This window comes from Talpa occidentalis, unplaced genomic scaffold, assembly GCF_014898055.3.
Source record: "Talpa occidentalis isolate TD23 unplaced genomic scaffold, MPIMG_talOcc4v2.1 talOcc4.14, whole genome shotgun sequence".
NCBI lineage: Eukaryota > Metazoa > Chordata > Mammalia > Eulipotyphla > Talpidae > Talpa > Talpa occidentalis.
The window spans coordinates 39,443,929-39,469,179 of NW_023601433.1; the positions used below are offsets into that span (position 1 = coordinate 39,443,929).

General features: G+C 36.4%; 1 protein-coding gene across 7 annotated transcripts in view; it reads left to right on the forward strand.

The window, feature by feature from the left end:
• Positions 1-25,251, forward strand: part of CDC42BPA (CDC42 binding protein kinase alpha) — a 277,737-nt gene that overhangs the window by 100,712 nt on the left and 151,774 nt on the right. For all 7 annotated transcript variants that reach the window (XM_037510331.2, XM_054694969.1, XM_054694968.1 and 4 more), the window contains exon 6: positions 22,444-22,537. In XM_037510331.2, coding sequence (XP_037366228.1) covers positions 22,444-22,537 — 94 coding nt within the window. The remainder of the gene's footprint in view (positions 1-22,443; positions 22,538-25,251) is intronic.

The window sequence follows — 25,251 nt, forward strand, 5'->3', positions numbered from 1 at the left end:
GTCATATGTTGATATTATCCAGAATTCTAGACCATAGCTAGTAGGTTCATTTGCTAATAAGACCCATATTATGCATTTTTGTTTCTCAAATAAATACTTTCAGGGTTTGTATAAGTGTAAAAAGAGATATTTTTGTAGGAAAGTGATAATTTTGATGATCATGGAAAAATTTCTTAATTGTAAGCTGTTTGGCAGGTACAATGATTTATTTAAATTTTTCCTACAAATATGTGTTATATTGTATACAGTTTAAGATGGAATGATAAGAAAAAAGTGGGCCTATTTACAAATTGATTTTTATATAGAATTGTTATATCTGTTAACATGTGAAAAATCTTTCATTGTAAGCAATTTATAATTTTTGTGTAATAAAAACTTTAAAAGCATTGGATGGTTTAAAGGGCAGACTCACATTTTGAAAGAAAAGAAAGTAGGAAATTATCATAATGTTACTGGTGAATTAGTTATGCAAATGATAAAATTTGGTGTTGTGCAAAATGTGAGGAAAGTAAAGGTATGCTAAGGAGAAGTACGTAAGGATGCTGCCAGATTAGCAAGAAACTAAACCGTTTGTTCAGTAGTTTGCAAACTTTAGCAGGCATCACAATCACATGTTGGGACTGTTGGGTTAACTCCTGGGTTTCTGAGTCAGTTGGTTGGATGGGGCTCTCAGGAATTGGCATTTCTTAAACTTTCCCGGTGATGCTCCTGCTGTTGCTGGTGATGGTGGTCCAGTGACCATACTTTGAGAACCACTGCTCTCAGACAGCAGTGACTGCTTCATTTAAATTGTGGGTAGTAAGGGTAATTTCTGTGTGAAGAAGAGAAAGTTTCTTTTTCAATATTTGCTTTTTAAAGTTCTGGGTGTCTTAAGCGGATTGATTTAATTAATAACGAAGTTCTAGGACATCATTAATGGGAGAATATTTTGACTAAGAACTTTGTATTTATTCTATCCCATGTTTACTCTGCCTAATAATATGCTTTTCTCTGTTCACATCTGACAGTCACACATTTTATTGAAAATAAAACACACATACTTTGAACATTATAAAACACAATGTAGATTTAAAGATGGTATTGTGGTCTCAAGAGTGAATCATATGATGAGTAAACAAAGTGCTCTTTTGTTGTTGTTGTTGCTCAAAACAGTAACTTAAGATCCTAGCTGAAGACTGGGATTTAAATATACTTTAAAAAAGTGAAGTAATTGAAGAGAAGAATGTTAGTCTTAAACTTGTGAGGTTTAGAGAAGCTTATCCCAGTTCCTATCTCAATTCTTGACAAGGAACAATTATTTCTAAAAATAATTCATCTAGTTTGGAGATAGTAAATCAAGGCATTTGTGTTACCCTTTCTTCTGCCAGGCTTGTGAAAAGTGTTCTTATCACCAGATCCTTTCACACCTATTATAAATGCAGTCTTATAATCCATCACAATGGACAGAGATATGGCATGAACAAATTCTAATATAATTATTGACCTTAGAGATAAATTCTTTGGAGACAAAAGAAGCAAGTGAAGTACAGGGAAAAGAAAACAGTTTATCACTAGACTTTTCAACAGTAACACTTTAATGTATGTTAAGCATTTATGATATCCAAGAAAAGAAAATATGAGCATATTTGACTTTGTGGTATTGTAGGGTAAGGAGAAACATCAGGGTTTTCTGCCCTCCCACCATTAGGATAGATGGTGGATCCTTGCGGTCCTGAATGCATGCCTGATGGCGGGCACCTGGAGTAGGGTGTGGGCATAGGTGGATGGGATTCACCTGGGCTAAGACTGTGCTTTTTTTTTTTTTTTTTAAATAAATTTTATTTTTATATTCCCCATACAATTGCAACCCCCTTATTTTGACCCCAATCCCTCCCCTCCCCGCTCCCCATCCCCCATAGAATGTCTCTGGTTCATAGCTGTTTGTTGATTTTGATTTTCACTTTCTTATAGTTATTCATTTTCCTGGTCCCTTATTTAAGTTTTCTAGATCCCTGCTATGAGTGAGACCATCCGGTATTTTTCTTTTTCTTTCTGGCTTATTTCGCTGAGCATGATCCCTTCCAGCGCCATCCATGTTGCTGCAAATTGCATGTGTTCATCTTTTTTGAATGCTGAGTAATATTCCATGGTGTATATGTACCACATCTTCTTGATCCAGTCATCTATTTTGGGGCATTTGGGTTGTTTCCAAAGCTTAGCTATTGTAAACAGTGCTGCTATAAACATAGGGTGGCGTCACGGGGACGCCAGTAGAAGCCGAGAAAGAGAAGCCGAAAGAGAAGCCGAGAGAGAAGCAAAGAAGCAGAAGCAGAGATCACCGGAGAGCCCAGATAGAGTGAGGATTTGCTGGGGGCTGGGAGGCCTGCCAGCCTCCCGGCCCCCCCAGCACCCTTGCCTGCTGTGTACTGGGTAAACCCCAATAAAAACCTGCAAAAGCCACTGAGGGCTCCAGGACTCCTCCTTTACCTGGTCTGCTTGATCAGAAAACCTGCAATGTGTCCATTCCTGCCTTACAATTGGTGTAAGTCGGCAAGATGATCCATGCAGACGGGTATGGAGCCCTCCGAAGACCTGGAGGGACTAAGGAGTAACAGACTTTGCCTGTGACAACGCTGGAGGCACCAGGGCGGCACAGATGGACGAGGTCCAGGAGCTACAGGACGAGGTCCAGGAGCTACAGGATGAGACCTCGCGTGAAGGAGACGCCCGAGAGGAGCATCCAACGACCCCTTAGGCAGCAGAATCATCGGGGAAGAGAGAACCACGATTTGGAGCTCGCCAGTGCTGTTGCAGGGAGAGGCCAACAGACTTGGACTAATGGACTTGGACTGACAATCCCGCCAGAAGGCGGAGGATCTTTGGCAAGTTAATGTTGTTTTGGGACCCTGGGGGAGAATGCTATTGTTTGTACACCCCAGGAAATGGGAATCTGGGGGTGGCCAGTAGGCCGTGATGGCCAGAAGCAACCTGTCTATGCCCAACAGTTAGGCGAAGGAGAAAAGCCAACTGAGAAGGCAAAAAGCTGGTACTGATGCTAAGTTTGGGAAGCCCTGAGTGGCTGTTAAGCACTAAGTAAGCTGAGGAAGGCCAGTGAGTCTCGTAAAATCACCTGTGGGTGATGCCCTGCTTGTTGTCGAGTGAGGGTGAGGAGCTGAGGAACCCGTCCTTGGGGGACGGGTGGGGAATGTGGCTTGGGGTGGAGCCCAAGCCGAATGTAGAGTTTGTATCCAAGGATCCCCGACCCATGTGCTTGCGCAGTGGTTGGCCTGAGTGCAGGGATCTGCGAGTCGCATTGGTGGCTATGAAAGCCGAGTGTTGGAGCGACAGCAGACAGAAACCCTGAGGATTGGCGATTACCCCCAACAGTAGAAAAGAATCGCCAACCCCAGAGTGCGTGCATCTTGGGGGTGAATGCGGTGTGTGGCTTGTAGCCGAGACTACAGCCAGAGAAGGCCAGGAAGCCTGATGGCTCCTGGTGTGTTGCGGTAGATACCGTGAGTGATTCCCCTCCCTCGTATGAGCAGTGCCTTCGGCAGCAGATTTGGTGGCTCATCTGCTGGTACCAATAATTGTCTTTTGCCACTAGGTTGGGGCCTTGTCTGGACTTATTAGTGTTCTGTTGTATTTTGTTGTTATATTGTGATGTATTTGCTTTTGTGGGCCATGGCTGCAGTGTTTATGTTTGCTAAGAAAATTGTGTATATGAAGACTATATGGCAGAAAACCCTGAGGGGGTGGACTGTAGGGTAAGAAAAAATGCCAGGCTTTTCTGCCCTCCCACCATCAGGATAGATGGTGGGATCCTTATGGTCCTGAATGCATGCCTGATGGCGGGCACCTGGAATAGGGTGTGGCCATAGGTAGATGGGATTCACCTGGGCTGAGACTGTTCTTTTAAGGGCGGCGTCGCGGGCATGCCAGTAGAATCCGAGAAAGAGAAACCGAGAGAGAAGCAAAGAAGTAGAGATCACCGGAGAGCCCAGATAGAGTGAGGATTTGCAAAAGCCACTGAGGGCTCCAGGACTCCTCCTTTACCTGGTCTGCTGGATCAGAAAACCTGCACTGTGTCCATTCCTGCCCTACAGGTATAAAGACCACTTGGAAGTGTTATTGCAACATTATGCCCATGATTTCTTCCTGAAGAAGCTAGTCATCTATTAGAGAGTGAGCTACAGACAACTAAAATGACCAGAGAGACAGAAGCTGAATACTTGTATCCTACTGTGAAATGAACAAGTAATTATGGAATTTTCTGATTCTATTATCCTCATCATAGAATCTGTCCTTAAGAATCAGCCTTTTTTGGTATAGAGAAAAGGAGATGTAGATGTAATATAGAGGAGGATAACCAAAAATACTACTTCTGAATTTGGATTGGAAATACTGATATAAACTTCCAAGGTATTTTATCTTACATGTACATACACATACATGCAGATATACACCTCAGCGTGGTGAGGATTATACACAGTGACCAATGCAGTAGCAATGAGTATCCCTACTGTGACAGATTATATCCTCAAATACCAGTTCCTACTAAGGGATACAAATGGGTTACTTGGAGAAATGACTAACTCCAGATCCAGTTAAGACTTGTACAGGATGAACCCTGTATCTATTAAGCCAAATAGCAAGTAAGCTTTCAGAGAATGTAAGTTTCATGAGGACTCGGGAGCAAAACTGAAAAGGCTAGCCCTGACCAACAGTGGGAAAATTTGATGTTTAATAGGGATAGTACTTGAAGCCCATCATATATAATTAAATTCATCATTTCATAAAGCTACTTTTAAAATCTAACTAGTTCCGAACAAGCAGATTAATACTACAGATTTCTTAAAATACTTAGGGTTTTATTTGTCAAGCACTTCTGGAAGTAGATGTGAATATGAACCTGAATGAGAAAATTGGTTGCAAGTTAAAGAAGCTATTTGAACCCAGATTATTTTACTACTCTGGAAAGTGGGGCTGCACTTTTCTCTTTCCTTGTTAGAAGAGTAGAGGTTTCTTCTTTAAAACAAAGGGTTTCTAGACTCTTTACAGACCCAGTTGAGAATAGATTTACCATAATAGAAATGGAGGTTTACCAGAGAAACTAGTAATACATACTGAATATTAAGACCACTTCTCAACCCCTCTTTCTTTTTTGGTTGCAAGGATGCTGTTAGCTAGGTTTTACTTTTATACATAAACTTCAAAAAAAGATACATTAGTCATTTATTGCACAGTGTTCTCTGGATTATATGTCCTCTTAGGTTTTCTAGTTCTTCTTTCTCACCTTGTTTCACAATGGATTTATGCAATTTAAAGATCACATATAGTAAAACAAGGGCAAAATATGTGGAGAAATAAAGAATCACAAGATAGCAATAATATTTAAAAGAATCTAAACTAGAAAAAAATAGATACTAAACAGAAGTTGTCAAGTTTTATTTTCATATGTTTTATGCTTATTTTTTACTTTTCCTACTAGAGTGTGTTCATGTGGACATGTCCAAAATTCAGGTCAAATGAAGATCCTGAGGGCTCAGGTGCACTATCTTTTTACAGGATAGACTACCCCTCTCTGAAGGCAAATGAAGCTGGTTTTGTAGAACTTAAGGGAATATGTGTGCTCTCTGTGTGATTGTTTTAAATGTTAAACACTGATTTGAACAAATTCTTAGAATGGAAAGTATTTTTTGAAACAATCTTCTCTTTATCCTAGTTTAAAATCAAAACAAAAAGCAATTCATGTTTTTTTTTCAGAATTCCTTCCTCCCCACCTCATGGAATTTGTTCCATATTTAAGATTTCTGATTGTAATTTTTATTAAGTTCCTCTTATCTACCTTTAATAATAATTTATATAATATCATTAACTCCAGGGTAAAGTGTACTGATAGATTACAGGAAATGGATCAAATCAAATCTGTTTTAATGAACTTGGGAGAATATTACAGAATTCAGTTCTAAAGAGTTTTTCTTCCTTTATCCCGTTTATGCAGGATAGATATGTGCTGGGGCCCTATAGAGTTTCAGGCTGATTTCATCTTTTTCAGCTTGGATTTATGGTATGATCACAGTTAGCCCCTTGATATATGTACAGTCATTGCAGTTTTACAATGAAATGGAAATAATCTGAGATCTGAGGCCAATTCCCTTCAGTGCCTCAAAAATCTGAGCCACTCTTTAAAACTGAAATTTTTCTTACTGCTAATGGAAGAGGTATTTGTAGAATACCTCTGGGATTAATAAAGAATAGGTATTGTTACAGTTCAAATTTGTTATACTAGAATTATAGGTAAACTCAGGATGTGTACATTCATACAAATGATTTATGTAAAGGTAGTCATCATATCACAGTGCATTTGGTATTGCAGTAACTGTGAGGAATTTGGATCAACTTCAAAGTTGAAACCGTCCCAAAAGACCACCCTTACTTCTGACACAAATTGGAACCCTCAAGCCACCTTCAGTTATCAATAATTTATGAGCTCACTAAAAGCTATTATAGGTAAGACTGCAGTTTATCACATGAAAAGGGGACAGATCAAAATCAGCTAAGAGTAGAAATACCAGAACAGAGTACCAGACATGGAGCATCCTTCTTCCTCTCCCTGTAGAGTTGGGGCAGCATCACTTTCCTAGCACCCATATGTGATAATGCGGGTAGCATATTGCCAGCTGCGGGTAGCATATTGCCAGCTAATGAAGTTCATTTGGGCATTTAGTTTTCAGAAGTTGGAGGTGGCAGGACATTGGAGGGGGTTATTAATCACACTGCCTGCATGATTGATATTTAGTCTCCAGCCCTTCTTGGAGGTTGGGATCAAACATTCAGTTTCTAGTCACTTCAGGTGATAAAACTGGTACCATATGGCCCAGATTACATCCATCATTAATTACACTGGTAAACTGGTGGCTGAAGTCCCCAGTCTATCCCACGTGATACACTGAGATCACCTCCCTGTAGGTGAATCAAAGGTCAGACACTCTTTGGGTAAGATTAATTCTTAATTACACAGGTGACCCCCCTGCCTTTTAATCAAGGCTCTCCTACAGCAAGGTGACCATATATCATGGGCATTTACATCTAATATAACATTTATACGATGGACACAGCAGTATTATTAGTGTGAAGATATCTGTCATTAGGAGGAACCAGTGCAAGGTAGGGACAGATTTAAAGGAACGGTTAATCCAACCAGTAATGCCATTGTTTACATGTTCATATTTCTGTACTAATTTAAATACTTGTTTCTCCCTTTGATATATTGCTGTTTGTGGCAATGTGTAAACTTGTACAGACTGGTGAGCATAGAAACTAGCTGATGTTTAGCTAAATCTAGTTCTTAAGTTGGTCATTTTATTAGAGCCTAAGGAGGCTTTACTAAATCTCCTGATACATTTAATTATCATTTATCAGTATTATTAGGAGACCTGTTTACATTTTGTTGAATCTTACCAACAAGGCAGTGTTACACTATTTCGCAGTATAGTAGTAGATAAACTTGAGAAACTAGAGTCGAAACATACCAGCATATAACAGTGTTCCACTGAGTCATTAACCTTCTAGTCCACCATCATTTCGTGTTGTCTCCCAGAATGATGCCATTTAGGTTTGCAGGCTCCTATTTCACCATGTCAGGTTCCAAAAACTGGGCTATTCTTGGTGACCTATTCTCTTTTGAACATCACTTTTATTTAGCAATTAGTTATTTTTAATTACTAGTTTAAAAACTATAACTGTTGATGATTATTGTTGCTTGAACTGTTTTAAGAATTAACTTTTTACAATATGATAATTGGTTTTATAAAATAAATCAAGTGAATAAATACAAATTTTGAATCAAGTAGATTTCAGTGTTATTATATTATATATAATATATGATAGTACATGAATATATTTTAGTTTTTCATTAAATACAAATACACTTTAAAGAATTGATATAGCAGTACCATCAGCTTGAGAATTTCTTGAAGAAACAAACAAACAGAATCTAAAATAGGACCAGCCATTGTCTTAACATGTTGGTGGATATTCTTTTTTTTCAGGATCTTTATTTTCCTCAAATTTTATTGACTTTCCAATCACTTACCCAGCTATATAATTGGGGAAGTACAGCATGTACATGTTTCACTCACCCTGCACCAAAGCTCCAGTGCCGGTGCCCTATCTGTCCCTTTTAGTAACCGGTATATTTTTCACAGAGTCGAATTATTTTTTTTAAGGGTTTAAACATTTTTATTAGCCTCTAACATAATTCTTAACTCTTGGGGTGTTATGCTAGGCTCTATGTTGAAAACTAATGGCATATGTTTGTAAAATATTTGTTTTTCATAATTAGATTTATTTGCTTTCAATGCTGCATAAGTGTCTATTCTTAACTTTTTTTTTCCTTAGCAAAGAGTGTAAGGGATTTAAAATTTAAATCTAGTTACTGTTGACTATGTTCTGTCTTGGTGGAATGGAAAGAGGCACTAAGTTTGTAGTATATTTATCAGGAGTCAGATGAGACTTATAGGAAGTTATAAAAACCTGTTGTCTATTATATAGAAATTTGAGAGTCAAATTATTTTAACTGTACTTTGGGTGGCTGATTTCATTATTAAACAACATGCTTATTTTTATTTTAAATGATTTTCTAACACCAAGGAAACCATTTCATTTCAGTTAACATCTATCATGTTAACTGAACTTGGGGAACAGTATACTGTTTTAATATATCTTACTCCAATATGTGAATTAGGAAAAATTTTATTATCAATAAATATTACTGCATTATACATTTGCAATATAAATAACAATATAAGGGCATATATTTAAAAGATCAGTTGACCTATTAATGATTATTCATTAGCATTTCTTATATAAATAATGATATGATATTTTAAAACTGATAAATTTTATGCTTTGACTTATTACTCCTCCCTCCCCATTGGAATGAGAAAAGTTTCTCATTACTCAATTTAAGCAGCAGAAGTGCCTTGGTTAACATCAGGCATATATTTGGTGCTCTTAGCACCTAAAACAGTATATATACATAGTATATAGTGAATATTCAGTTGACTTACTGAATAGGCTGAAGAGAAAGTTAAGCACTAAGCATAGTCCTTTATTTATAATGCTGGGGCATGAGAAAGTTCCAAGAAATATTCTACTTGTATAGACTGATGGTTGATATTTCCACTGAATTCATATTTTGAAGGCTTTAATCCTCATTGTGCCTTTGGGAAGCAATTAGGGTTAGTCATGGCCATGAGTATGGAGGCCTCATGATGGGATTAATAGCCTTATGAAAGGACACACCAGAGAGCTTACTCTCCGTGTGCACACTATAAATTTTCTCAAGATAATTTTTGACTTAAAAAATCCTTTTATTTTGAAATTAGATAATAGGGAGTTGCAGACAGTAGGAAAAAAATCTCATGTACCCTTACACAGTGTCCCCAATTGTCATATCTTAATTCACTTATGAGGACTTTTGGTGACTGTTGGTTTGATCTGTTTTATCACCTCTGCGGTCCCTGTTTTTTTCTTCTTTTCCCATAGTCCCTTATGTCATGCTTTCCATATGTACTCTATATTTGTAGCTACTGGGTTTGAATGTTTGTTTTTATAATTCCATATGATTTTAATTTCATGGTATACTTTATTTGAATTACATGGTACATGTGGGTTATGGAATGACTTTACTTACTCCTGTTACTAATTGTATCTGGATGGTATTTTGAAGAGTATATATAGAAGATTGATTTGGGAAACCATCCTTCTACAGTATCCATAAATGTATAATCAATAGTTGTTTTTATTATTTACATAGAATTATTAAATAATATTTTCATTGTGTAATGGAAAAGCTAAGTTTAAGAAGTTTATTGACAGAAATTATGAATAACTTTTCTCAGGTGTAAGATAAACTTCAAATTAATGTTCCCATAAGAATTGTAATATATAACTTGACTAATAGATAGTTTATGACATAATTTTACCAGTGTGGATTTTTTTATTAGTGATATATTTCCTTGACAAAATGAGGAAAATTGTACAACAGTACACTGATTTTCTTCTAAATATGATGCTATAAATGCAAGGAGTAGGGAGATCAGAAAACTGAAGCATTCTTATGTGGAAGTCTACTTGCCTAACCTACATAAATGATGAAAAGGAACCAACTGGGTGACAGTAAGATGATGCTGGGAAGGAGAAATACATGTCTTAAGTTAAGTGATAATCCTTACACAGTATTCTGACTCATGGTTCTGGATTGGAGGGTGAGGAACATGTGATTAAATAACTTCTCTAGTTGACTTTGCCATCCAGTCAGAGTTGAAAACTACTTTGCAGAATAACTACTATTCTTATATTCCAGATTTTACTATTAAAGTTATCTATAATAATGAGACTCTGGTACTGATCTTATGGTAAATTAGTAAAATCAAAATGATCTGTAGAATATTGCCCTGTAAGTCTGGCCATTGCTTTATAATGCTTTTTATTCTTAATAGTATATAGAAAATGTTATTTAAATATTCATTTTGACCTAGAATTTTAAAATAATGCTGTTCTCTTTAAGCCAAAAGTTACTTCCTTATACGTGAAGACAAAAATAAATTAATGATTTTAGAGATGTTAATTAATGTTAAATGTTAAGTTTCATATTTGATTAGGATGAAACCTGAATAATGATTTTACAATGATAATAGAGAAATTTAATCTCTCCTAATTATTTCTCTTTCTCAGTTTTCCTGAATTGAGAGGTTGGAACTAATTTACAACCTTTTCTTGACTGAGTTTTACCTGAATTTCCCTTTCACTCCCTTTATGTATACATTTGTTGTCTAGTTGGTTGGCTGCCACTTTATTTGCCAGATGTCACTGACTCATAGTGTTTCTGAATGCCAGGTGTTATTTTGCTTCTCAAATCAGAAAATGGAATTTGCTGATACATTATTCACTTCTTTGCAGCAAGTTTTTTTCTAGAACCAGCACTGATATAGAAAGTATAATACATGGTATAGTAAGCATTAACACTTTGGAAGGGTGTTGGATTAGGCAAAGAGGGAATTTAGCTTGTGCTGCAGGCCAAAGCCTCACAGGCCCATTAGGGGTTCTGGAGAGCATGTGGCCCATCAGACTTGGTACTCATTTGGTCCAAATGACCAAGTCTTGATATTTCCACATCAATTATTCAGTAAATATGGAATTCTCAGGAACACAGGCCTTTTGATGAAGAACTTCTCTGCAACTTTGAATATAGACAGTTGGGAACTGTCTGCTGACATCTGGGAAAAGCCTTTCATTGACGGAAAAGGTAGTACATGTCTCTGTCATAGACCCTGAAACATAATGAGTACTATAAAACGTAAGTCATCTTTTCTCTTACTAGCCTGCAGTTTGGGCAGACTAGGCAGGGATTGCTTATCTTTTTGCTATATAGCATGAGTTGTAGTTGCTCACTGGGGTTGGAAGATCCACTATCAAGATGGCTCGCTCACATAGCTAGCCAGGCAGGCTAGGAGTATATACTTATGACTTATATAAAATGAGTCCTTTATTTTTGCAGATTTTAACCTGGAGCTGGGTAAAGACTATGTGATGTACAGTGTGGCATGGGTACAGGTGCAAAAGCTGAGGGTTTCATAGTATGTAGAAATAGAAGGATACATTCTGAGAAACTGTTTGAGGGAGATCTAAAATTCCTCTGCCTTCAGCTCTGATTGACCCTTGAACCACACATTCACTCAAAAGTGCCCAATTAAGACAAATGTTGTAAACTGAGGCTACAGTTGCTGCCCAACAAGCAGATTTTGCATTTTGTGTGATAAAATGCTGACAAAGAGTGGAAAAACTCTACTCAGAGAAACAAAAAGAATCCCAGATGCCAAAATTAACATTCATCATGTTCAGGATACAATTCAGAATTACTCTGTGCACAAAGATACCAGGAAATGGAATTGATTTTCAAGAGAAAATAAAATCAACTGAAACTATTTCCCAAATGATCCAGATGTGGAAGCTAAACAGACTAAGATTTTCAAGTGGCTATTGTAATTGTTCTCAATGAAGTAAAATGATATCTGCTTACAATAAGCAAAAAGGGAAATCTCAGCAGAGAAATAGAAACAATGAAAATATCAAATGGAAGTTTTAGAAATAAAAAATAAAATATCGGAAATGAAAATTTTCAGTGGTTTTAACATTCTAATATGCAGAATGACAGATGACAGAATAAAGATTTGGAGGAAGATGAAAAAAAATTATCAAAGGGGAAGAACACCTAGAAAAAAGGTTCTAACAGGCATCTGAGGGACCTGTTAGAATATATCATAAAGTTTTATATGCATGTACTTTCAGGCCCGGAGGGAGAGGAGAAAGAATGGACTAAGAAAAAAAAATATGAAGAAATAAAAATGATCACAGATTTCTCAAATTTTGATGGAAGACAAATTTATGTTTTTGAGCTGCTCAATAAGTAGCAAGAGGATGGATGTGAATAAGGCCATGCTAAGTTTTGTCATATTGTAGTTATTGAAAGATACAACTAATTTTGGAAGCAACAGTAAAATGACATATTGCCTGTGAGGGAACAGTGATTCCAGTACAGATGAATTCTCATCAGAAAATAGGGAATCAGAAGGTAGACTGTCACCCAAAAATTCTATATCTAGTGAAAATATCCTTTAAGATAAAAGTAAAAAACATTTTTTGGCAGAAGAAAAACAAAAGAACTTGTGAGCAGACCTGCACTCTAACAAGCACTAATTCCGCAGGCTGAAGGAAAGTTATACCAGATGGAATCTTGGCTCTGTAGAAATCGATTCAAGTCACTAAAAATTGTAAAATATATGATAAACACAAGACCGTGAAGTTTCACTTATTTCTTACTAATTTCTTCACAAAATATATGGCTACATAAAGCAAAAATTGTTGAATTGACTTGTGGGGCTTATAAGCAGATGTAGATTATATAAATATATGAATATCCATATGTGTATACACAAGTGTAACATAAAGGAGAAGGGAAGTAGATAGGAATCCACAAGTTTAAGCATGTGTGTGAAGTGAGTCAACATTAATTCTTGTTACTATTTTACCCAAAATCACATCCCTTTCATTTAGTTTCTTAACATGCTTATTGTTTTCTTCTACCATATTTACTAAATGCCTAACAATCACTGTTCACATACTCAAATACATCAAATCATGTATCAGTTTTGTTTCTTTCTCCCATCTTTGTAGGAAGTTATAATGCAGCTTTCTTTGCTTTGTATTATTGTACATAACTTTCCATTCTTCCAAAATTGTGTCAATACCTTTTAACTTCTGTTGTTTTTTCTTACATATACTGTGTGTTTCTACCTTTTATTTTTTTTTTTTAAAACATTTACTTTTTTTTTTTTTTTTTTAATTTTCATTTATTTATTTATTTATACAAGCACTGGGTACAGTCGGAAGCGCGGGAGGGTGAGAGAATTCACCAGAGCCAGAGTGGGGAGCAGAGCAGGCAGAAGGACCGAAGCACACTGCTGAGGGGAGCAGCGGGCGGCAGGAGAGGTCTGCGCGCCATGTGGGACCCTCCTCTGGTGGCCGGGGAGCAGCCGGGGATCGAACCGCCGCTGCAGAGGCTGCGGGCAGCTTCGCAACCCAGCGCTCAACCGCTGCGCCACCGGGGAGGCCCTCTACCTTTTATTTTTGTATTGTTATTTTACTGTGGTTTCTGGAGGGGCTAGAATTAAACATTCGTTCTCTCAATAAGCATATGTCCCCTCATGGAGATTTTTGGTATAGAGCTAAAGAGAAGAAAAGAATGATTTCTATTTGCTCTTTTATATCTCCCACAGTAATAAGGCAGTTGGCTCAGTGTTATACTGTAAATGTTAATGATTACTGAATGTTACATTTTTATCAGCTGTAACATTTTGATCTCATCACTCCCTCTGCAATTACGGAACAATTACGGAATCCTGAAATTTGAGTTGCTTAAATTCTGTCTTCATCCCAACTGCTAAAATATAGCATAATGCAAAATCATTCATTGGTTTGGGAGAAAATGTAAAATGATTAGGGGGATTCTTTAGATCCTTAGCATTTTATTGATTTGCTTAGAGTTTACTGAGGATTTTGGAAACTAAATTATGTTTTCCAAGGTCTTTGTTTTTTCAATTAGTTGGGGTATAGTTATGATCTATTTTTTTTAAGTTCAATATTCTTTTTTTAAATTTAAAATTTTTTTTTTAATTTTTATATTCCCCATACAATTGCAACCCCCTTATTTTGACCCCAATCCCCCCCACCCCGGTTTATAGTTGTCTCTGGTTTATAGTTGTTTGTTGATTTTGATTTTTGCTTTCTTATAGTTATTCTTTTTCCTGGTCCCTTATTTAGGTTTTCTAGATACCTGCTATGAGTGAGACCATCCGGTATTTTTCTTTTTCTTTCTGGCTTATTTCGCTGAGCATGATCCCTTCCAGCACCATCCATGTTGCTGCAAATTGCATGAGTTTATCTTTTTTGATTGCTGAGTTGATACTATCATATTTAGAAGGAAAAAGCATAAAAGGATTTTTAGTATCCTTAGTAAAAATAAGGGAAATAACAGAAACTTTGTCACTATTAACATGAAATATATCATTATTGTTTCATCCTGCATATTAAAAAAACAGATCATACTGATCATATAGATCATACTGTTTTTTTAATATGCAGGATGAAACAATAATGATATATTTCATGTTAATAGTGATAGTTTCTGTTATTTCCCTTATTTTTACTAAGGATACTAAAAATCCTTTTATGCTTTTTCCTTCTAAATATGATAATATCAACAACCTTGATGATTTCCCCCCCTTCCCCTTTTCATTGGGTTTCTGCTGTCTAGTTGCCTGGTGCTTTGAATTTGGAAGTTATATAGGGAGCCAATGCATTCTTCCTTATAGTTCTGTCACTTGTTTTTGTTTTTAATTAATACATGAAGCTCAGGAAATACTTAGAGTCCCAGGTTATTATAGTCCAGCAGCTCATGGACACACTATAGGTTTTTGTTTCATATAGAAAGTCATGGTTTATATAATGTTATCTACATATCAGAACTTGATATCAAAAATTTTGTTTGTCCTTTCTTCTAGAAATTATTCCTCCCAATGAGGAATAAAGAACCAATAGTGAAAGTAGAGTTAAGATACATATCTAGGAAAAGAAGAGTAACTTATTACAAAAGTTGTAATTGAAAAAAATTCCTCAATATTTCATGACAGTTGGAGAGTGTAGTACATAAAAAGCTGAAGATCTTGAAGAAGGAGTTCATGAAAGGGGACTTACAGGTAATTAGTAAGCACATTAACAATATTTACCCTTGCAAGTAAGCAAAGAAATCCCAGTAAGAATGAGGTGGTATTTATAATTATCAGAATGGCAGTGATTAAGATGAATGATACTACTTAGCATTATTATGAATGTGAGAAACAGGCACTTTTCTTCACTCTTGGCTAAGTTGAAAATTGGCAAAATATTGTTTTCTTGGGGCCTCCCCTGGTGGCGCAGTGATTGAGTGCTGGGCTACAAAGCTGCCTGCAGCCTCTGCAGCGCTGGTTCAATCCCCGGCCGAATCCTCGGCCGCCGGCGAGGGTTCCACATGGAGCGCAGACCTCTCCTGCCACGCCCTCTCCTCCCCTCAGCAGTGTATTTCTGTTGCCTGCTCTGACTCTGGTGAATTTACCCTCCCGTACTTCTGACTGTATCCAGTGCTTGTATAAATAAATAAATAAATCGTTTAAAAAATATTGTTTTCTTCTGAAAATTAGGCAGTTTTTTGCAAAAGTTTTAAAAAATATGTAATTTGATCCAAATTTCAAATTTATGATTTTTCATAAGGAAAAAGTCTAACACTTTACCATATATATGTATATATGCACACACACATATATGGATGTTTATTGCAATGTTTTATTTACAAATTAGAAGTCAGTGTACATTGAGCAGCAGAACACTTGTTAGGGAAATTCTGGCATATGCAAATTGATAGGATAGCGTGAAATCATTAAACAGTTTAAAATTTTTTATTTAGAAAATAATCACTTTATTTTATCAAATTTAAGAAGCTCGTGGTTTTTAGAAATGTCATCTTTAGTACAAGAACAACATTGTTTATTATAGTTGTAAGTTGCCACTGGTTATAAATTGCTTCCTAATTTCAGAGGTGTAAAATGCAGGATTATCCACATTTTAGAATTAATAAAGTTAGTAATTTAGCAATCACTGAGACATCAGAAAAGGCTATTGAAAGGCGTTATTTAATTCTCATTCTGAAGATGAGTGCGAGTGAGGTGAAAATGGAACTAGAATTCTAAGCAGAGAGCAGCATATGTCATGGACTTTCATGAGGAAGGAAGGTGCAGCATTTCTGTTTAAAGATGATTAGAAAGACCAGTGTCTAGAGCCTAAAGTACAAAAGGCAATAACACAAGATGAAATTGGAAATGTAGGAACTTTTATAACAGTGAAAGGTTAAAAACTTTTGAAGGTTTTTAAGCAAGAGGGTGTTTTAAGATTTTTTTTTGTGCGTTTCTGTGGATCTAGTGAGGACAGTCTGTTGGTTAAGAGCAAAAGTGGTTATTAGGAGGTAAGTTGAGAAGTGATTCTGATTTTTGATGAAAAATCAAATAGGACTAATACTTTCTATTTCCCCCCTTAAAGTAAAGGTTTATTTATTTATTTTTTAAGATTTTTTTTTAATAGAGGCATGTTTTTATTTGTTTGTTTGTTTGTTTGTTTTGTTTATACATGCACTGGGTACAGTCAGAAGCGCGGGAGGGTGAGAGAATTCACCAGAGCCAGAGTGGGGAGCAGAGCAGGCAGAAGGACCGAAGTACATTGCTGAGGGGAGCAGTGGGCGGCAGGAGAGGTCTGCGCGCCATGTGGGACCCTCCTCCAGTGGCTGGGGAGCAGCCGGGGATCGAACCGGCACCACAGAGGCCGCGGGCAGCTTCGCAACCCAGCGCTCTACCGCTGTGCCACCGGGGAGGCCCTAAAGTAAAGGTTTATTTATCTTTAATTGAGGTAATATTAGGCTATCCCCATCAGGAGGTGCAACGCTCCACCAAATCCCCCCATAGTCTACCACCATAGCCCACTAGGCTTCCTTCCTTCCTTGTTCTTAGGCCTCCCAGACTCCTCCCCCCTCTGGATGCTTCAGTTCTATAGTCAACTTTGAAGGGTTAGTTTTTAAACTTGTCTTTATTTGAACCTAGTTTAGTTTTTCTATATTCCACATATAGAGACACTATAATCCACATAATAGTGACACGATCCAGTATTTATTTTTCTCCTTCGGACTATTTCGCTTAGCATTGTCCTTTCCAGCTTTCATCCATGTTGGCACAAATGGCATGAGTTCATTTTTTTTGATTGTTGAGTAGTATTCCATTGTGTATATAAACCACGCCTTCTTGATCCGTTCATCTGTTTTGGGGCATCTATGTTGTTTCCATATCTTGGCTATTGTAAATAATGCTGCAATAAACATGGGAGTGCAAAGTTTCCTTTTAAATAAGTGTTTTTGAATTTTTCTGGTACATGCCTTAGTGTAGAATTATTCCACTATGTTTAGTGTTTTGAGATACCTATATATTGTTTTCCATGAGGGCTAGACCAGTATGCATTCCCATCAGCAGTACAGGAGGGCTCCGTTTCTCCTCATCCTCGCCAGCACTTGTTTCTGGTTTTTACGATATGGGCCATTCGCAAAGAGGTGGTATCTCATTGAGGTCCTGATTTGCATTTCCCTGATGATAAGTGATGATGAGCGTTTTTTCATGTGCCTGTTTGCAGCCTTTATATTTTGATTGAGAAGTGTCTGTTTAGTTATTTTGTCCATGTTTTGATTAGGTTATTTTCTTTTTGTTGAGTTGTGTGAGTTCTTTGCAGATCTTCAGTGTCAGTCCCTTGTCAGATGTATGGAGTGTTACGTCTTCCTGATATGCCATTCCCTTAATCATTACATGAGGGAGCTACTTTTATTTTTTTAAAGATTTATTTATTTTTATGCATATAAGAGCTGGGATACAGGCCAGAGGTGTGTGGGGGGAGGGGGAGAGACAGAGTGGGGAACAGAACAGGCAGACTGACTGAAATACACTGCTGAGGACAACAGTGGGCAAGTCAGGAGAGGTCTGCTGTGTCATGTGGGTTGCTCCCTGGCCAGGGATTGAACTCGTGCTGCAGTGGCTGTGGATAGCCTTGCAGGTTGTGTCTTAACCCCTTGTGCCACCAGGAAGGCCCTGAGGGAGCTACTTTTAAAGTGAACAGTGGGGCAGGGTTTTTTTCAAGGCTGAGCCTTGCATGGACTTTTCCCCATCTTATTACATGTGTGCACTTCTATGCTAAGTTGTACAGATCCAAGCTGGTTTTGGCTGGTCCTGTTGTTTGACCTTTAAAAATTCCACCTAGAAAAACAATAAAGGGAAGAACATGGGTTCTGTGAAATGTCAAATGTTGCTGTTTTGTAAGGGGTAAAGGTTTGCATGGGTAACAAAATTATGTTACAGTCAGGCAATAGGAAACTAAGAATGATGAGGTCTTTCAGTTTTGATATGGATCCAACATTGGTTCTATGTAAAGAAAGAATTTGCAGGTTGATGTACATTATTTATCATTGTGTTAAAAATATCATACATTTTTATAAATAACACAGAAGGGTAGGTAAGAAACTAATTATAATAATTATTCAGTATAGGAACTGGGTGAATTGGGACAGGTGTTTGGAAATTTTTTAGTGTATGCCTTTTTATATTTTTTATTTTCAGCAAAAAAATGATTTATCCATCCTAATGATAAAATTAATAGAATTAAATCCTAGCAAAGCTAAAAAGTAGTCTTTATATTTTAAAAATTGAACGCATTCTCTTTAAACATGGCAGAGGAAAATCACAATGGAAATTACAAAATATTTAGAACAAAAAGAAATAAAAAATACTATATATCAGAATTTGTGGGATGTACCTGTAATATCTTGTAAAAGAAAATCTCTAAACTTAAATGAAAATGTTAAAAATGAACATATTTTATTTAAAAAGATGTTAAACTTTTTATGACTCAGATGTTAGAAAATAACAGCAACTCTGATGCTGAAAATAATAGCAGAGGAAGAAAAGCATGGAAAGTTAAAATTGATTTTAAAAAAGTACAGAAATCTGGGGTTCTATTGAAACAGAAACTTAATTTGAAATGATCAACAACAGACAAATATCTCACAGAATTGTTGATCATAGTAAAGAAAAAATGCAAAAACACAAATTATAAGTTATAGGACATTAGAATTACTTTTTTTTTTATTTGGTAAGGCAGCATTATAAACAATGTGAATCAGCAAGCCCATATGCTAAGAGAAGGGATTTATAGCACATGTAACATGTTTGAGTAAACAAAATTCCTGAACGTTAATAAAAAACTGGAATGCAAACAATATGTCCACAGAGCAACAAAATGATAAAGAATATTAACTGGAATTTTACAGAAGTGGTCATCTAAGATGACTGTTGAAAACATAAAAATGATTCTCAACTTAACTCATAGTCATGCTAGTAAAATTGAAGATGTACATGTCTTTATCTCAGTTCCAGTTCCAGATATTTAACGTGGAGAAATATTCCCATATAAGTACTTAGATACATATATAAAATTACTCATCTTAGAATTTTGTATTATAGTAAAGCATCAACCTACAGCAATCTAAAATTCCACTAGGAAAACTTAAGAATTTGTTTATTGTGGACTTCTAGTGAGTCCGAGACCTGGGACACGACGGTGAGGGAAATCAGACATGGGGGACTGTCATGTCCAGCATGCAGCAAATCTTTATTGTCTGAATGCTCATTATATACTATTTTAATTGCAGCATGTGTAACATCAAAGCATACCATATAGTGATAACACATATGAATGATTTGTCTACTTTCTTACTATTATCTATTTACTTCAGACAGTAGGGTACCAGGTGGTTAGTTCTCACACACATAATCTTATCGCCCCCTAGCTAGAGCCTGGGAAGTCCACTCATTATTTTTGTTATTCTCAGACTGTGGAGATGTAGAGGCCTGACTCCACGCAGGTCACTTTCCGGGCACTCAACACCAGGTCCTGTCACTCAGAGGTTTTCCTCCGAGACGCATGTTTTTTCACATGCCTTAGGGACTTAGGTCAAGGCCCTTCTGCTCACTACATGGAGTCTCTCCCAACAGTTTATGAAAATTTCATATGGATACATTTTGGAATTGTAAACACAGAATGACCAAGTTGCAAAAAGCTAACACAATTTGGTATCAATAATGAAGTTTAAAGACACTTAGAAAAGTTCTTTACATAGTTTCGTGTTGCATAGATATATATATATATGTGCTGATCATATAAAAAGTGCACAGAGAAAATAAACACCAAATTCATGATAGTGGTTGCCTGTGGGGATTGGTGGGAAGGGACATCAGGGTAATGGGATACTTGAGTAATGTCAATACTATCTATAATGTCTTCTTTAATATTTTGCATTTCATTATTTTTTATTTGTTATATATATAGTCACATGTAAGTTATTCCTTCCTAAAAGTTTTATTTTTAAAACTGTCAAAAATGTTATTGGTGGTTTAAAATCCTGCCTTTGTAAATTCCATTAGTTGTCCTTTAAAATCTGAGAAATATACCAGTAATGGTTGCATTTAGTGACTTATATTCAATAGCTTTATCATTTTTAAATAAAAAATAAAATACCATTTTCTCATCTAAAAATGGCCTTGTTCCTATACCTCTAAAACACAAACATAAGTTGATGTTACCTCATTAACAAAAATAAAAATAGAGCCTCCCTGTTGGTGTAGGAGGGTAAGTCTCAGCACTAGCACACCTATAGCCTGAGTTTGATCTCTGGCCAGGGAACTAACCCACATACGGCATAGCAGACCTCTTCTGTCTTGCCTACTGCTCCCTATAGCAGTGTATTTCAGTAAATCCGCCTGTACTGGTCCCCATTATATCTCTGGTGAATCCATTCAGGGACCCCTCACCCCACCCCCACCCCATACCTCTGGCCTACACACCAGTTCTATGCAAAAATAAATGTTTTTCAAGTTAATAAGAATAAAATTATCCTATTCCAGTAAAAAAAAATAAAATTGATCTTGGTAAATTCTGAGATTCCTTCCAGCACTAATGTGTACAACTTTGATGTTTGCAAACAAGAGAAAATCTTAGTTTTACTTGACAGTTCAGGTTTAACTAAAATGTTGAGAATTATGAAGTCAATTTCCTTTACAGATTGTTATTTTCAGACTACTTGCCTGTTCTCTGTTAAGTAATCATCAATAATCTACAACAGAGTCAGCAAGCTTTTCTGAAAAGGGCCAAACAGGAAATATTCTAGGCTTTGACAGTCAAGGTTTTTCAAATGTCAGAATTTCTTGACTCCGCTGCTATAATGGAAAAGCTGCTACAGATAATACTTAATGAATGGGTGTGGCTGTGTGCCAATAAAATTTACAAAAACAGACTATGGGCCACATTTGGCTTGTGGGACATAATTTGCTAACTTACGATATACAACACTCAAAAAAACTACTTCAGCAACCAAGTTGTACTAAATTATCCCATATTACAACTTGGGAGGTGGAGGCATGGACTTAAGTGGCATCATTCAGGTTAATTAAAGAGACCATATTCCCGGTAACTACTTGTCAGTAAAAATTATATGCAAATGCTTATAGAAGATCATTTTTCTTCCTCTAAAAGTAAAGTAAGTTGAAAGAGTCAAATCTCTGAGCTTTTCACTACTGAAATCTTTAGACTACAAATTCTACATTGCTGAATCTTCTTTACAAAATCATTTTATGTAGGATTTTTCAAAGGTTTTTCTAGCACTTTTAATTATTCAAATGTAAAAGCAAATATAAAATCTGATATGATTTATTAGGTTTTTTAAATTTGGCTGTCATTTAACATCTATAAATAGCGTAAACATAAAATATAGTATGTTTACTATATAAATAGATTTAGGCAATGTAAATAGTACAGTTGTTTCAGTTGTTTTCCAAGATCAGCTTTTTGAAGCAATTACCTTATGATGACAGGTTCTGCCATCACTGAGAATTTATTTATCTACATTTGTATCTAGTGTCTAGGAAGTATATTTTCTCTGTCGAGTATCGTGGGCAAGAGGGTAGTATGTATTGTGTGTGTCCGGTAAATACGACTTTTCTTTGTATGACAAAAGTAAACCTACCTTGCTTACATTTGAATCTATACCTCTGAGGACTTTTACATGAATGAAATTACCACAGTGCCTTTTATCTCCAAAATAAAGTCAAATAGATATCCTCACAGTATTATTTTAAAAGAGATTGATCTTTTCAGGGAAAAGTCGGTCTACCAGGTAACTGATTATTTTTTTCCCCATCTAAAAATTGAATTTATTTTTTTCAGGGACATCAAACCTGACAATATATTGATGGACATGAATGGACATATCCGTTTAGCAGATTTTGGTTCCTGTCTGAAATTAATGGAAGATGGAACGGTAAATAAAAATTAATCTTAAATTATTTTATCCACAGACATTTCCTTGTTACATGTCTTTATCTTCTTTAAAAACCAGCTACTTATATATTATCCATCTATCCTTTTTCTTCCTGTGCAGCACCACCTTCCACAAACTTAGACATACTTATCTGTATGAGGGTTTTTCTATGAAGACTGGGACGTTTTAAATTGCATATATTAATGAGCTTAAGATTGATACAGTGTATTCTTTTGTTCTTTCTTTAGCTGAACAGTTAATTATTGTACTTGAGATATTTTCATGTTTCCTGAGAGGTGAGGAATATAAATCCCATATAGAAAAAGAAAATGCTACTCCTTTTTCACATATATTTATTTTGTCTTTCTCTCCTAGTTGTCTAGTTAACTGAGAGACAGTGTTCAACAAATGTTTTATTTAATCAGAAATTCCTCTGGATTGATTTAGATTCATACTACCTTTTGTTTAAGATCTGTTAACTTAAATTCTGCTAGATCCCTGCAGTTGTTTTCTTTTTTTCTTAAAAGATTTTATTTATTTTTGCATAGAAGAACTGGGGTGTAGGCCAGAGGTGCAGGGGGTGAGAGGATCCACCAGAGACAGAGTGGGGAGCAGAACAGGTGGATTTACTGAAGTACATTAGTATACTGCTTAGGGGAGCAGTGAGCGAGACAGGAGAGGTTTGCTGTGCCGTATGTGTGGATTAGCTCACTGGCCTGGGATTGAACTCAGGCTGTAGCAGTGATAGTGCTGAGACTTAACCACCAGCAAGGCCCCTTACTTTTCTTTTATTCAAAAGTTTATATGCTATAATTTATTCCTTAGCTTTGTTTTTACTTCACTTTCCTGGCTGTATAGCAAAAGTCCAAATGTACATCATTTTAATTGGCAGAAACTGAGAGTAGTTTAGTGTAATGCATTCCAAAAGTCATGAAAATGTCATATTACTCTGCATCAGTAATTTGACTTCTGAAAATTTATCCTGAGATAATTATAGAAAGAAACATAAGAGAGGGAGGACTCCGCCATCAAGGTGAACTGTGGGTTCCAGGAAAGTGTGGGCCTGCCAGCGGGGCTGTTGGAAACCAGCAACTACATGATCCCCTTTTGGAACTGAGTAAAGACAGGAAGGGTTTAGCAAATAAAGGTTAAGATTGACATGTAGGGGAAGAGACCAGCAGCATACAGAGACTCAGTGATCTGCAGGGACAGCACCTATCAACCCATCCACAGCATCAATCTCCTTGTGGAGTGGGGTGTAACAGTGTTGGACTCGGTCTGGCCACCAGTTCCTGATATCCCAGAAGGAGCACCCCAAAGAGATGCCCACCAGTACCAGTGACACAGTGGCCCACCGCATAGAACAAATTAGAAAATGGACAACAGGGAGAAGGAAAAATACAAATAGCCAAGCAAGCCCAAGCCCTCTGGGGAAGGGCACAACACAAAAAAAAAAATCAGTCCCCAGAACTCAACAGCAATGACATGGAAGAACTTCTATGCCTACCAGATAGAGAATTTTAAATCACCATGATTAAAAATCATAAAGAAGATGAAAAGAAAAAGAATGATATGAGAAATATAATTAATAAACTGAAGACTGAAATTGGAAATGAAGGAAGGTACAAGATATTAAAAGATTAATGGAGGAGATGAAGAACTCTGGGAAAAGCAATGAAAGCAGAATTGATGCAATGGAAGAATGAATCAGTACTCTTGGAGATACAGATATAAAAAGAACTAACAAAGAAAAAGGAGAAGTACAAAGGAAAAAGAATGAAGAAACACTCAGTATTCCTAGAAGAACACCAATTACACAATGAAAGGAAACCTACAGCAAGATACCTAATAGGAAAGCTTCCAAGGAAAAAATAATGAAGCTGATGAGGGGGAACAAAAAGATAACCTATAAAGGAAAACCAATCGGGCTGACATCAGATTTCTCTGAAGAAACACTGTGGGCAAGAAGAGAATGGAGTGACATATTCAATAAACTCCCAGTCAACAAATGCTGACCAAAATTAGTTTACCCTGCAAAGCTCTCCTTCCTCTATGAAGGAAAATAAGGACCTTCTCAGCCAAACAGAATCTCCAGAAATTTATTACTACTAACCTCCCATTCCAAAAAATACTACAAGAAGTTCTAAAGCCAAAACCAACAGAGGAATGAATAAGAAGAACAGAATAAGGTATGGAATAAAATTACAAAAAGACAAACAAAATGGCAAATACAGATGCCAACATATCAATATTAAGCTTAATTGTAAATGAATTAAACTTATCAATAAAAAGACACAGATCAGCATTATGATTAAGGGGACAATGTATCAGGAAGTTATAACACTCTCAACATATAATCACCAAATGAAGGAGCACCAATATATGTAAGACAATTATTACCAGCTCTGAAGACAGACATTAGAGAATGCATACATAGTAGGAGACTTCAACATACCACTTTCACCAATGGACAGATCAACTAGAAAAAAAATAAACAAGGACAGTAGAGCCCTAAATAAAGACCTCAGCCTCATGGACAGACATCCGTAGGATACTATATCCAAAAAAATTCGAGTACATACTTTATCAAGTGCGCACAGATCATTCTCCAGCATTGATAATGGTGTAATGGGTCACAAGACAGACATCAACAGATACATTAAGATCAGAATCATACCAGATATCTTTTCTGATTATAAAGGTATCAAACTAGA